At 54.7% G+C, this 13,839-nt stretch overlaps 5 protein-coding genes across 5 annotated transcripts; all 5 read right to left on the reverse strand.

Moving 5' to 3' along the window:
- Positions 1-519: 519 nt before the first annotated feature.
- COL26b_006576 (uncharacterized protein) lies at positions 520-2,264 on the reverse strand (the record flags this gene model as incomplete). The annotated part of the gene is made up of 4 exons (XM_053179392.1): positions 520-1,208; positions 1,264-1,461; positions 1,642-1,852; positions 1,902-2,264. The coding sequence occupies 4 exons, from the start codon at positions 2,262-2,264 to the stop codon at positions 520-522; spliced, it is 1,461 nt and encodes a 486-aa protein (XP_053036670.1).
- Positions 2,265-2,897: 633 nt separating this feature from the next.
- COL26b_006577 (uncharacterized protein) lies at positions 2,898-3,992 on the reverse strand (the record flags this gene model as incomplete). Its single annotated transcript, XM_053179393.1, has 1 exon — positions 2,898-3,992. One exon carries the CDS (start codon positions 3,990-3,992, stop codon positions 2,898-2,900), a length of 1,095 nt encoding a protein of 364 aa, XP_053036671.1.
- A 252-nt stretch (positions 3,993-4,244) lies between these two features.
- On the reverse strand, positions 4,245-5,239 carry COL26b_006578 (uncharacterized protein; the record flags this gene model as incomplete). The annotated part of the gene is made up of 2 exons (XM_053179394.1): positions 4,245-4,906; positions 4,960-5,239. 2 exons carry the CDS (start codon positions 5,237-5,239, stop codon positions 4,245-4,247), a joined length of 942 nt encoding a protein of 313 aa, XP_053036672.1.
- Positions 5,240-5,578: 339 nt separating this feature from the next.
- COL26b_006579 (uncharacterized protein) lies at positions 5,579-6,126 on the reverse strand (the record flags this gene model as incomplete). Its single annotated transcript, XM_053179395.1, has 2 exons — positions 5,579-5,637; positions 5,736-6,126. The coding sequence occupies 2 exons, from the start codon at positions 6,124-6,126 to the stop codon at positions 5,579-5,581; spliced, it is 450 nt and encodes a 149-aa protein (XP_053036673.1).
- A 1,775-nt stretch (positions 6,127-7,901) lies between these two features.
- On the reverse strand, positions 7,902-9,560 carry COL26b_006580 (uncharacterized protein; the record flags this gene model as incomplete). Its single annotated transcript, XM_053179396.1, has 1 exon — positions 7,902-9,560. The coding sequence occupies one exon, from the start codon at positions 9,558-9,560 to the stop codon at positions 7,902-7,904; it is 1,659 nt and encodes a 552-aa protein (XP_053036674.1).
- Positions 9,561-13,839: the final 4,279 nt, after the last annotated feature.

The following is a 13,839-nucleotide window of genomic DNA, read 5'->3' on the forward strand; positions in this document are numbered from 1 at the left end:
GAGAGAGTCGTCTCAATGTCCTTTTGCTTGTGTGTTCAGGCGTTCCTCCTATAGGGACTTCTACTATCTACTGGCAATAAAGGTCTTAGCCACCAGCCTAAAATGAACAGGTGGCGGTTTGTGATTTAACGTCTTCTTGGTTTCCGTAACCTTTCGGATGCGGTATAGTTCGCATCGCTTATTCTGTTCCACTGCACCATGTTTTGTCCAAAAGTCATAGTATGGCATACTCTAGCACCATCAGTCGTGCCTTCTGAATAAATTCAGAGAGAGGGAACTCAGAGAGCCAAAGACGACGATAGAAACGGCGAAAGAGATGACGCTAGAGACGACGATTAGGACAACGATAAAGACAATAACAGAGATGAAGATAGAGATAGAAATAGAGACGAGAACAGAAATTGGGGCAGTAACATAAGCTGTAGTCATGATAGTATCTTTCAAGAGGTCTCGAGCATAGCGCTCCATGCCTGTATTACATTCCTGAGCTTAGTGCTACGACTTTGTAGTATCCGCTACCTAGTGACTGTTCACTCCTACAACTGCACTTGAACCCTGGGTATTTGTGTCGTGACTCATCAAGGGCACACCCTCATATCCTTGGTTATCCGAATGCACTTGCGCGTCCTCGAAAGTCATCTTGTACGGGGACCCCATTCCACCATTGGACCAGCCATAGCTTGATCCCTCCGCAAGCGCTTGGTTCCAAAGAGGCCAGTCACTGAAATCGAATTCCTGGCCCATGTCGAACCCGCCCTGTTCCGGAAGAGTCCAATGAGTATCCATTGTCGAGAGTCCGGTCTCGGGCGCTGCCTTAGACCCCGTCTCCATCGTGCCGTCCAGGGACAACATCATCATGGGTCCTGGGGCCTCTGACGTCCGTGGTCTGTGGCTGGACTCCGGCGAGCTTCCCGGGGAAGCGGGGCTTGTTGTGACTGTTGCTTTCCTCGCAAGTTCTTTACTTCTTGTCGCCGAGCCCTTGCCTTTCCTCGGCGATCGAAGCATCTTGATGGCGAAATCCTTACAGACGTCCATGATCTTCCTCCTCTTCTTCGTGTTCAACTGACCACCTACAGCGTCCTCCATCAGCGATAACGTTTCTTCCTCCAATTTGCACGGAACTGGTTGCTTGAAGATGGCCCCGGCATCTTGGTGGTCTGTTTGGGCAGCGCCAGTCGGGGTTGTGTCGTCAAAGGCAAGATTGTATACTACCACAGCTTGTTAGTGAACCAACACACTTCTCAAGTTGCGCGAAAAGCTTACAAGGATCGGGAATCTCGCTGTTATCTGGAAAGAGTATCCGGTAGATCTCTCTCCACTTGTCCTGTTCGGACTTCACAACCCTTCCGCGCTTCTTGCTCTTCAGTTGCTTCTCTTGAACCTCGTCAAAGCCCTCAACAGACACCCCTTCAAGAACCTCACACAGACTCTGCGACTTGAGATGCTCACGCACCTCCGCCTCTGCGGAAAACGTCATGCGACAACGCGGGCAGTTCGGCTTCTGTCTATGCGTCCTGTGCAAGTGCTCCCTTGAGTCAAGTCAGTCTCGAAGATTCATAAGGCGAGTCGTATTTTGGGACACCACTCACTTCAACCTGTGCGTAGAGGTGAACGAGGCCCCTCTACAACCTCTTCTCTGACCATACGTCTTGGGGTCGTGCTTGAGATAAGGACAGGCCAATGGAGGCGCCAGTGACGGCCCTTCAAGCTCGGCAGCAGGTGGAGTGATGACCTGTTCGCCGCATTCTTCGAAGTGGAATGTTCCCCCGGAGTAGGACTTGACGCGATTGTGCTTGGATGTTGAACGCTGCGGGATGGGGAACGGAGGCTGGTCAGGACTACGGGCAGGAAGCTGGCAAACGGTCAATTTCGAGCCTCAAATGTTACGTGTTTCAACATACTTCAAATTGAGGGCTCTGGTCTCTTCCAAAATTTGAAAAATCAAAGCTCTTCGCCACCGGCGCCGGGAATGGCGCTGTCTGTTGGGGATACTGCACTGGCGCAGGCCAAGAAGCATGAGACTGGGGGTCGTCGATCTCATGCTTGACCTCTTTCTTGCCGTTGAACACACTCTTCCAGTCAAAGCTCTTCTCAAACTTGACCTTCGTCGGCGATCCCATCGACTGCCGTTTGCCAAACGTCGGCGGCGTGGGGAAGGCGTCGAGATCCAGCCCCGACATTCGGCTCGTCAATCCATCAGTCTCGTCCCGGCCGGCCGTCGGCGGTGTGACGGCCTCGGTCTTGATGGTAGGTGACATTCTCATCGTGCGTGTCTTCGGTCGCGACGCTCTCTCTCTCACAAGATGTTCATGAGTCGCAATTGAAAGAGAAAGCTAGCTCATTGCAACAGGGAAGCGGTCAAACACAAACTCTCATGTTTTTATGAAAAATCAAAAGAATATCGCAACTTCGCATTTCTCACTCTTCGCGCATCACACCCCTGCCACCCGCCGGCTCGTGGTTGGCTGATTGGCAATGCAGGGCGTGCCAGCAGTGAGCTGGCGAGCCCCGCCGCCTTAGGCAAATGGGTCCCCCCTCTGCGGTCTGCCGCCCTCACCGTCTTCAGGATTTGTCTGCATGTGGAAAAGGCCGTTTGCTGGTTCAGCTGACGTAGGTGGTATCCAAACCGCAACCAGCAGCCCAGAGGCCGCCCCCTTTGGGACCTTGAGGGTAGTCCCTTGCTGATAAGCGGATGGTAGCGACTGAGAGGGGAGCCTGTTTGGGGGTGGGCGAACCGGTGAATTTGATCTCACTATCATCGTTTCTAGCAAGGGAGATCGTCAATCAATTGACATGATTTCCCAGTAAAATTATCCGCATGTCCCCTGCGCTCCCAGATCCTTGATTCGTAGCATCAAAGTTGTTCCTCCGCCTGAGCAGTCTTCTTCCCTGCAGATTTACCACTCTGTAGCGTCTGCGTCGACCAAATCTTGAACAAATCCCCCAAAAAGCTTCCTGCTTCCCGAAACCTCGTCGTCTTCGCGTGTAAGATCCTTTGGAATAGCGCATCCAAACGTGGCACCGCTACCCAGCAAACTATCGAGAAATGGCTTCCATTGAGGTTCCTTGGGCGAACACATTCCGGGAAGCCAGCGGTTGTCCGTTGCAATGTCATGCCGAGTGCTCCGCCATTGCTCGTCGTGTGCCTCGCGAAGCAGGTACCTCGTTTGGAAGTACGCCCACTCGTTAAGAAGCTGCGGTGCCTTGTCCGTGAGCGCGCGCCGTATGACCTTGAGATTCGGCAGATAGCGCCTCATTTTCCACAGCCATAAGTTCTCTCTCGTGATTCCCTTCGCAACCTCCCGTCTTACTTCGTCCTCGGATCCTGCCTGCAGGTTGACGTCGGTGTCGATGATGACATTGCGGATGCTGCCCATCCATTTGAGGTATCGCTTGCTTACCAACGCCTGTGTCTGAGGCCATCCCGTCTTTTGGATGTAGATGAAGTCTGACTCGAAGTTGATAACGGGGTCCTCTGTAGCTCTGCTGTGAGATGATGTGTTTGACCAGAAGCCAAGATGATCTTCTGTGGAACATGTCCATACAGGGAGCCGAAGGCTTGGTCGGAGGCCCTTGGCAACTTCCCTAGACATCGGGTCGATGGTGTTGTCGATCGCGTCGTAGTAGTGTGCCTTCGTTCTGATGGGCTCAAGTTCCCAACCGCTGTGATGTACAAAATAATTGGATACGGACATCAGAGAAGAATCGTCGGCTTCCGGCTCATATTCATCGTAGTTGTCTTCCACGCTGCAGCCTTCGTCACTGTCATCCGCCTTGTTGTCGTCTTGCTTCCCGTCGTCTTGGTCGTGCTTGATCAATTCGCACCACTGTACCCACTTTGCGACAAAATATCGCGGGTTGCGATAAAACTCTGTCCATACCATTTTTTGAACTGCCCGAGGAAGTTGAGAGAACTTCTTGAAATGTTGAGAAAGTGGGTAGTCGAATGGCAGCTTAAAGGAACGTTTGGGTAAATTGAGGTTGTTGTCCATGGTGATGACTTTGTCGTGAGTCAAGGCAAGAAGGCGAATGGCCAAAAGATGATGGCAATAGCAAGTTGCGAATATGGACTAAGTTTCACTGTGGCGAGTAAATAATTCTATGTTGCTCTTTCAGAGATGTGGGATCGTGAACCTTGAGAGTTATTCTCTACCCGGAGTGGTGAAGACAGTCAGGTGCGTGTGCCCAGCTGCATACTTCTCCGGTGACAACCCGATATCAAAGGTCTTGGAGTCAAGGTTGCTTTATGACAAGTTTCCATCTCCCTGAGCCGGTGTGTAGTCCAAAGTCTGGTTCCAGTATGGCACTCGAAACGCAGTGGCACCCACAGCAGCCCACTCGTAACCATTCCCCTCAACAAAAGCACTGTTCCAACCAGGCCATCTTTGCAAACTCGACTCATCGTCAAAATCGAAGTCATAAAACTCTGCGGGAAGCCAGGCGTTGCCCTCATCTTCAGGGGTGCTGATGAACGCCTCACCTGAGATAGCTCGTGATTGGAGGTCGTGAGAGTCGACTCCTACCTCAGGGGCAGCCGCCGGACGCAATGCTTGAGTCGGCGGCGAAGAATCGCTTGAAGTTGACCTCGCGTTAGATTCGGTAGTCTGCTGCTCGTTGTAGCTTCGCTCATCCTCGGGCGTTTCGACCAGTACCTCGCCGGATTTCGTATCTTTCGCTACCAGAGGCTGTTGGAGTACCTTGATAACCAAAGTTTCGACCACTTGCATCACCTTTTTCCGTTTCCGTGCGTCCAGCTGCGATCCTATTACCCCTTCAAGCTGTCTACATACCTCTTCCTCCAGCTCTTGCGCAAGCCCGTCTGTGAACACGCTCTCAATGTCAAGCGGGCGTTTCTTGCCTGCCGTGGTTGGATCTGGAGCCACGCCGTCGAAGTTGTGGTTGTAGTCTGTCGTGCCAAGTCAGCTGTGATATTCCCCAATTATGGTAACGGCATCCTACATGGGTCTGGTATCTCTTTGCAGTCCGGGAAGAGAATCCGGAAGATGTCTTCCCATTTCTCCTGCCCCGATTTTCCCCAGCTTCGCTTTTTGCATCGCAGCTTCTCCCTTTGCGCAACATCGAAACCCCTGATGATTATGTCTGGCGACAACTCGCAGGGGCTCTTTGACTTGATGTGGATATTAACCTCGTCCTGGGTGGGAAAGGTGCTTCGACAACGTGGGCAGTTGGGTTTCTGCTGATGGACTCGATATAGGTGCTCTCTGAAGACAGTCTTCATGTTGGATATCCGCTTCTAGAATCAAACAAGGCGGCTCGGTGGTTACTTACTTCAACCTGTGTATAGTAGCGAAAGACGGGCCCCGGCATTTGGGTTGTTGTCCCCAGGTCGCCGGGTCCTTTTGAAGGTAAGGACAAGCAAACTTCTGTCTGGGTGAACTGGTCTCTCCTGTGAAGGAATCTCCTGTGTCATTTGCAGGCAGAGACACAGAAGGCTTCGGGAGCCCCGCGGGTTCTTTTGACTCCTCTTGGTTGTCTTGTTGGGTGGTATTATGGCTTGGGACAGCTGTAGTCTCGGAGACTAGGTCTGCCACCGGACGCGAACGTTGGCTCTCTCCATCTAGCAAACCGACCTCGGGCTTGATGCGGACACTTTGATGCTGCTGTTTGGCCGCTGGTCTACGAGGAAGCTGAAGTTTTAGCTCGAGGTGAGAAGATGCTATCGCCGTCAGTCCTCGATGATCGTCACGAGTGTTATAGGTAACGGGAGCACATACCATCGTACTTTGCCGTGCTTTGGGTCTTGGCCTTTGGCCGTCTTTCCTCAGGTGCAACAAGGCCATAGCAATTCGATCTCTGTAGGACCCCATCTTCCCGGCAAGAAAGACCAAAGACGCTCTCCTGGAGACTGATCTGGGGATGAGGCATCGCCTCGCCAGCAAACCCGCCCGCTTTGATCCTAGCTCCGAGTTTACCTCCATAGTCGTAATCATCAGCAAGGCTCAAGCTAAAGAGCCTATCCGTAATAGGTCCCATGCGGTCGAGCAAGGGGTCAGGGTTCCTTATACTGTCCTCGATTCCGGCGTCGTGGCTCGCGTACTCCAGCCCCAGGCACTTCTCAAAGCCACCTGCGTCGTCGAGGAACATTTCCAACAAATCACGGCGCATTGTGCGTGGTACAGAGAGTACTCCCAATAGGAAAGATGGTGTTCTGTTGGTTGGAGGTTGGCTGAGTTGCGAAAAGGATGGGAACACAAGATCGCCTGTAACGGTTACACAACGGGCTTTTTATATTGTGAGAAACGCGCAATCCCGGAATTCTCGTTCTTCGTACATCTCGAGCCCTCGCTTTCCGACTGGTGGGAGCTTCCGGTCACACCTGCACGTAGACTGGGTGTATCCAATAGCAGTGACCAGAACCCAGTCTGCCAGGCGCCTCACGATAACACACACGAATCCATTCGACGCCAGGTTGCGGTGACTAAATTCCCTTTGTGGTTCCTCTATATCTCTCGGCGTCGTCGTCGTCGTCTCTGCTACTGTCGTCGTCCTTGTCTCTACTATTGCTATCATCGTCCCTCCTATTATCGTCTCTGCTGTCATCCTTCGCATTGTCTTCACTGTCCCTACTCCAATAAACCATCTGACCCCAAGCACAGGAAAGATAGGCGGTATCCATGTCCTCAAAGTTGATGGTGGCTTATACGTCCCGAGATGTGACAGATAGCCGTCAGACAAAAAACTCACCCGAACGTACATCACGAATGCCAAGTCTTATGAGAGCCTGCGTACTCTGGCCAGTGACGGCACACCGGCCGTTAGATAAGCCTTGGCGGATGCTCGCCAGCAAGGGATGAATGCAAGTGGACGCAGTCTCATCTGCAGATGAGCACCAATGTCTAGGTAGCCAGACGCCAGGAATGCGTGAAGTCCGCACCCAAGGCAGGCTGCTTCCCCTGCCGCGCGCACCCGGACAGTGCCAGCGCTCCCAGCCTGATTGCCCAGCCAGCACATTCCATACGATGGCACCAGAAAAACGCACTCAGCAATGAATTATCTCCTACACTTGGCAGAGTCTTTTTCTACAAATACAAGGCTCCGTCCCCCAGCTGAGAGCTCGAGGTCTCCATGGCCGAAGCTCAACATCTTTCTCCCCAAACTGTTCACTCTCCATATGTTTCCTTCAGAAGCCGTGCAGAATCTGCCATCAGGAGTCGAGCTGAGTACGAATACTCTCTCAGGCTGAAGAACTTCCGCCAATGTCCTACAAGGACCAGGACATGAGGCGTCGCTCCGAAAACCCGAGTAGCGAAGTTGAAAAGTCGCGAAAAAGCAAAACGAAATGCCGCCAAAAGAAACACGAGTATGCCATGCGATGCTGACCATTCATGCCACGCCCAACCGCCACGCCGTGTCCATCAACCATCTCGGAACCGTTTCTTTTTGTCGCAAAACTCGCCAAATGCCAAGCAGTAAAAATTAGTCGTCAAGTCGCGCTTGAGAAAGTCCAACAATGTCTAGAGCGAGGGCAGCCCAAAGTGTGCCCGTATGCAGTCTAACCTCCATCGCGTCAAAACTCCGGAATGGTGCAGACTGCACAGGTTGTAGCTGCAACATCTCTTGTTGCTCATGCTGTAGAGCGCGGCTCCGAGGCTCAAGGGTATCCGCAAATCCGTACAATCGTGAAGGCGTGGCTATACCTCGGAGACAAGCGTCTGAGCTGTCGATTCATGTGTTTCTGTAGCTGCCTGCTTTGTTCGTGCCACACAGCTTCGAGACTGTCGAATCGCAAGGCTGTAAATGATAATGCAGACTTCAGTTGAGGAAGAAAGCAACGTTGTCAAGTGCTGTGTATCCTTGGATGAATCGACGATGCGTAGGAACAGCAATCAATCGGAGACGCAGCACGTATTGGTTGTTCAAACCGGGTCAACAGCCAATTACTAGTGACGTCCGACCTGGCTATTGCTGGCACGGCTTCGCTCATCCTCTTCTTCCATAACATCGCTCAGGCGCGTCGGGTGATGATGTCTGGGAACGGTCTCCCAGCCCGGGGCGGCGTAGCCTGAGCCGGAGTAGTCCTGAGTGCCCTGTTGCTGACCGCCAGCTGTGGTCGTCGGAGTCTGTGAATAGCCGGCGCTAGGAGGGTTGGTCGCAGGAGTCTCGTACTCTTCTAGTCCCTCGTCAGAAACTGGGGAAGGCGGAGCAATGAAGGGAACTTTGTTTCCCTGCGAATCGCGAACAAACTGGCCCTGTGCATCAATCGTGTACTCACCTTCACTGTAACCGCCTTCGGAGCCAGCACCGGTGTAGCTCACGCCTTCCTGGCCTGCGTCGCCAGATGGATAGAAATTGCCGCCAGGGCTCGAGGTGACAGGCGGGTTGGCTGCGCTTTGTGAGTACTCGCCCGTGTAGCCGCTCTGCTGGCCGCTGTAGTCGGTCTGATATCCGCGCTGCTCACGAGAGCTGCCGTGGCGACTGGGTACACCTTGGGTCATGGGCACAACCTGAACACCGCCCACAATAGTGGGCTGGCCGCTCTGCAGAGACTGGGTTCTTTCTCTCTCCTCGTGCTCACGGCGTCCGAGCTCTTCCCAAGCGCGACGGGCCTCCTCCTTGGAGATCTGAAGCTCCTTCTTCATCTCTTTGACGCGTTCATCGTTAGCCGAGGTGACTCTCTCCTTCTGGATGGCGGCCTGAACGGCGTTTTCTCTAGCACGTCGTTCATCTTCAAGGGCTCGCTCCAGCATGGCATTGACTTCTTGGCTTCGCTCCAGCTCTGCTCTGGTCTCGAAGAACCAGCGCTGGAACTTGCGTTCGGAACTGGCACGGAGACGCTGCAACTCGACGACAGCATGGAACAAGTTTGCACCTGCAGCGGTAAGGTCGGTAACCTGACGAGAAAGGGCCTGGTTGACGGGGTCACGGTCAATATCCTGGTTGTTTTGCTCCAAACGCCTGATCCAGAAGCTAGTCAGACCCTCCCAATGGGCAGACAAGGTCTCCCAGCGCTCGAAAGCATGGGGGAAGGAGTTTCTGGGTCTGGATCCTGCGACGGTCGTCTCCTGGCCTCCCTGAGTGGCAGTTGCAGGCTGCTGCGTGGTACCGGCCTGAGGGTTGGTGCTGTACTGTTGCTGGCCGACGTGAGAGCCTGATGTTGTGCGGGTATGCCGGGTTTGAGGCTGTGTTGTCGCCGGTTGGCGGGAGGTTCCTCCCGCAACAGGCCGGGACTGTGGGGCATCGGTGGCTACGGGTCGCCGTTGGGAGGTGGGGTCTGGCTGGGGCACGTTGGCAGCGCCACCAGATCCTCCTCCGGCAGCGCCAGTAGCGGCGGCGGCGGCAGCGCGGCGCTCCGCATTCCGTCTCTGAGTCTCCTCCAATAAACGAGCTTCCTGCTCAGCTCGCTGTCTCTCCAATTGCATCTGCTCCTGCTCGGCTTTCTGTCGGGCGGCCTCTCTGGCAGCTCGCTCCTGCATGATCATTCTAGGACCACGAATTCCGGAAGGCGAGCTGGTCGGGTTGGGCGCGCCAGTTGGGCGGCGAGAAGGGGTGGACGCATTGCCATTGGAAGCGGCGGCGCCGCCTCCGATAAGGTCAGCCATGGATGCGCTTTCCTCGATCTCGTCGGGCGTGAACGGGTGGGGCTGTCGGAGCGCTTCCTCGAGGGCAAAGAGGATGGCGCTGCGGGTGTTTCTGGAGACGCGATGAGGTCGGTGAGACTCGCGTCGTTTATTGGGAGATGAGGATGATCGGTCTCGGAAAGACGGGGCTTCGTCCGAGGATTCTTCCAGAAGAAAGTCCTCGCTCAGATCCTGCGAGAGAACTCTTCGTGTACGGAAATTTCGTCTGTCTTCGTGGGCGACGAGTCGGGGATAGTCGTAGTTAAGGGGAGCTGCAGGCGCAAGGGCGGGCGCGGGGGCAGGTGCAGTCGCAAGTTGTGGTTTGGGACTGAAACCAACCGAAGCAGCTTCAATGTGTACTTGGCGGGTTGACTGTGGGGTGGGACTCGGGGTCGCTTCGAATCGCGGAGTACGGCGAAGGGTGCGATGGGATGAAGCTGGAGTCGAGGGTCTCTCAGCTGGATCTGGAGTGATGGTTCGCGATTGCCTACGCAGCTGCTGCTGGCGCTGGGGGGTAGGGTTCGTGAGGTCGTGAATTTCGTGACGGTCGTTAGAGGGCGTGGGGGAATTTGGGTTCGTCAACTTTGCGACGGGGCCCAGGTCACTGATCTGACCTGATGCGGCGGACAAGGTGAAAGTGTCACCACCCAGGTGGTGATTGAGGGTCGTCGATGAGTGATGTAAGGCAGGCGAGGGTTGGCGAGACCTGCGAGAATGCTGATCTTGGTGTTAGCAAGTACCGAAGAGCAGCACAGCACAGCACAGCACAGCGCACGAAGGTGGTGTGGGCTCCTTGGGGGTAACATGGAAAAAAAATAGGTGAGGTTGGAGGGAACAGGGGACAACTCACTTGGTAGGGTGGTATTGTGCTGATGGAGTACACAGATACCACACCCAAAAAAGTGAATTAATAAAAGCGGTCTGCGCAAGCAGGCAAGATGCTGCTTAGCAGAGGAGAAGTAAAATCCGGAGTGGTATGGATCCTCTGGCAAAACGTAAGGTAGAGAGGGTGGTGGGTGTGAGAATGCCACCAGCCGGGAGAGAGAGGGTCGAGGTCGAAGCGGAAGGAAATGGGAGAGGCTGGCGTCAGATTTGGGAAAAAGAGGTGGCTAGGCGAAAAGGCGGCTTTGGGGGCGGCCAGTGGAATCGAGCGGAAGATTGGTCGATGCGCGCTGAGCGAATGGATAAGGCGCAGATAAATAGGATTGATGATGTCGTCGGGGCGATAAATGGAGGTCTTGGAACAGTGGTTTCTGGAGGAATAATTGCCCGTGGTGAAGCTTTTTGTTGGATGCGCCAGCTCGACCTCTTTTTTGTTGTGATTGTCGTGATGCGAAGTTTGGTGGTTTGGTAAATGAGAGAGTCGTGTGAAGGGTAGGAGTGAGAGGGAGAACGCGCGCGCAAAGCGGTAATCGACGCGTTGGGTGGAAAAAGAAAAAACAACAAAAGATTGTGCACTTCTTTTTTCCACTGTGCACCTGTCTTGCAGTGAGAAGCATGAAAGTCTCAGGCAAGGCAGGCGTGATCAATTGGAAGAAGAAGTTGGCAGGTAGGTTGTTTTACCAAACAGCACCTTCCCTCAAGTTCTGTCAACTCCAAAACCCAGGTGGGTGGAGGGCATCACGCAGGAGCACCCAGGGAAGGCACTACCAACCTAGAGCTCGGGCAGGTGGGAGGGGCGGGAGAGGGGACTTGGGACTTGCCGTTGCTGCTTGGACTTCGAGGTTGGGTTGCGTTGTGGCAACTGCTGCACCAAGATGGATTGAATCTCTCTCTGACACTGCTTCTCTCAGTGGACAGCCAGCAAACATGCAGCAACAGACGGATGTCCTCAAGCCCAACAAGCAGTCGACCAGAGCAGCCCTGGAAGGCGCCTCAGCAACTTGCACCTCTCTCCTCAATTGATGATTCCGACCTGATTGTCAATGTCTCGGGCTGCGTTGCGCTGGGAGGTACTCGTCCTCCACATTCACACCCGCAGCCGCAGAGTCAGTGCCGTACAGAGAGCAGCACGAGACGGGATGGCTTGAGTGGCTGCTGCCAGGCAGGTTTGCTTGCTGCCCAGGGCCCTTTTTCGGAGACACAGACCTATGGTTGCTCGCCCAGCAACACCTCCGTCTGGTCTGACCTTGGTCAGGATGCAGGTGTCGAGGTCATTGACGGCGGGTTCGAGGGCGTCGCGTGTCGTCGAGGTCGGGGGTCGCGGCAATGGCAGAATCAAAGACAAGGTAAGGTCGACTATGATGCAAGTCTTCTTTTTTCCCTTCGAGACAAGAGCAGGGCAGAAACGACGGGGAACCGAGACGGGGACGTGGATGGGGACACGCGCGGGTTGGGACAGGTGACGGGTTTTAATTGTTTCGGCAGGGCACCGGCACCGTACCCAACCCATCATCTCGCGTCGACTATTATTGCTCTGGCGGAGCATCTCACTCCCATACACTAGGTACGGCATACGGATACCTTTCCCTCTCGCTCTCTACCTACCTTGCCTCACCTTGCGGACAAGACCAGGTATCCCACAGCGAGAGGTTGGCAGCTCGGAGACCTCGAGGTGCGGATAGGTCAATTGGCATGGGCAAGACCTGAAGCTTCCAAAAGGACCCGCCCCCGTCAAATCACGGCCTGCAGCAAATTTGCAGCTTCGTGCAGCAGGCAGCTCGCAGACAAGGTACAACACACGTACAGCAAGACGCATGGGATGTGGATCGACGAGCTGGTTTCTCTTACGCCAGCTATTGGCAACGCCGGCTTGGAAGATGGCTGCAGCATTCAGGATTGGGCGGCTTAACGGCGCCGTCTTAAGTCTCTTTGCAGCATGGCTGTCCCCGACTATCGTTGCCATTGCGCGCATGGGAATCGCGGATACGCATGCTACGGTAGTTGGATGGTGGTCCATCTTAGCCCAGCCCAAATCTGCCATCGCGGCCACGCGTGTGCGATCCAGGAACATCCCGTCAGCTGAAGGGAAAACCCTTGGGCAAAAGAAACTCGGCGCGAACATGGGCTGACAGTCGGCCATTGGGCATTGGGCGCCATTTGGGATGGACGGACAAGCTGGAGGCGGCGACCTTTGAGTGCGACCGAAGGACGAAATTGGAGCTGCTCGCCTCACCTGTTCTCTGGCGCAGTGTCCGATGAGCCGTGACAGGGGCGACGGCAAAGGCAGGGAATCTGCCTGCGCTTTCGCAAGAACTGAGCCAGTGGGAAAAAACCGGGGGGCTGGGGACGCTGGTGGATGTGTGGTCACTGGTGTGTGCCAGAGCCGTGTCCGTGGCCGCCGCGCCGCGACAGTGGGAAGAGCCAGCCACGGCCGGAGTGGGAGAGCAAACGCAGGAAACAAGACCGGGCAGGCTGACTTTCCACCATTGAGTTGGCCTCGACCGAACTTACCTTGGCCCGACCGCAGCCGCGAAGATGGCTGCAGCCAGTCTCGCGGAGTCATGACATGTTCCTGAGCCGACGGAGTAAGGGGCAGGCGGTGAGAGGTGCTGAGAGAGCAAGAGATGGAACGAAGGTGAAGGTGAAGAAAAGGTGTGTGTGAGTGTGAGTTGTCACTGCGTCAGGTCGTGACGAAACCCACTCCCCATTGCCAATCACCCGCAGTCTGGCGTCCCCCTTCTTCAGCGATCCCGATGGGCCGGTTTGCACCCAGGAGTCCCCCGTCTGGAGCGCTAGCCGGGAGGAGTACAGAGGCTGGTGCTATTCAGCGGGTTGGGTGAGAGGGGAGGTCACAGGTATCTGATCTTGGAGCAGAGCAGGTCCCTGGGTCGATATGGAACAGCTGCTACGAATAAACGTTCGTCATTTTTCTGATCAAGGAAGTAGTCACCTCCTCCTCTATGACTGGAAAAACTCAGTAGATCGTCTCAGTAGGGCGCGGGCGTTCATCAGCAAAGTTCGTTTGGAAGATGGGGTGCAGCGCGGCCTGCATAAGGCGTTCGTCCGTCTGTTGCGCTTGTCCTTTCCAAGGCACATGCATTGAAACATGAATCGAGCCTGAGAGAAAAAGCGAAGACATCGAACGGAGATGTCGAAGACAGAAGAGCCGAGTTCTTTCAGCTTTGAAGGTCAAGGCGAGAGCTGAGTTGGGTTGCATGGAATCATCTCAGGAAGGAGGGGACATGATTGACTCCTTCCAAGCTCACCTCACTCATGGAAGCTACAGCACAGGCCACCTCCAGCCTCAACTTGGATTTGGTAAGCCTGGACTTGCCTGCTGGCTGAGCCTCTGAGGTGGTGCAGCCAAGCCAGGCGAAGG

This window comes from Colletotrichum chrysophilum (assembly GCF_026319265.1).
Source record: "Colletotrichum chrysophilum strain AFK26 chromosome Unknown scaffold_49, whole genome shotgun sequence".
NCBI classification, from domain to species: Eukaryota; Fungi; Ascomycota; class Sordariomycetes; order Glomerellales; family Glomerellaceae; genus Colletotrichum; species Colletotrichum chrysophilum.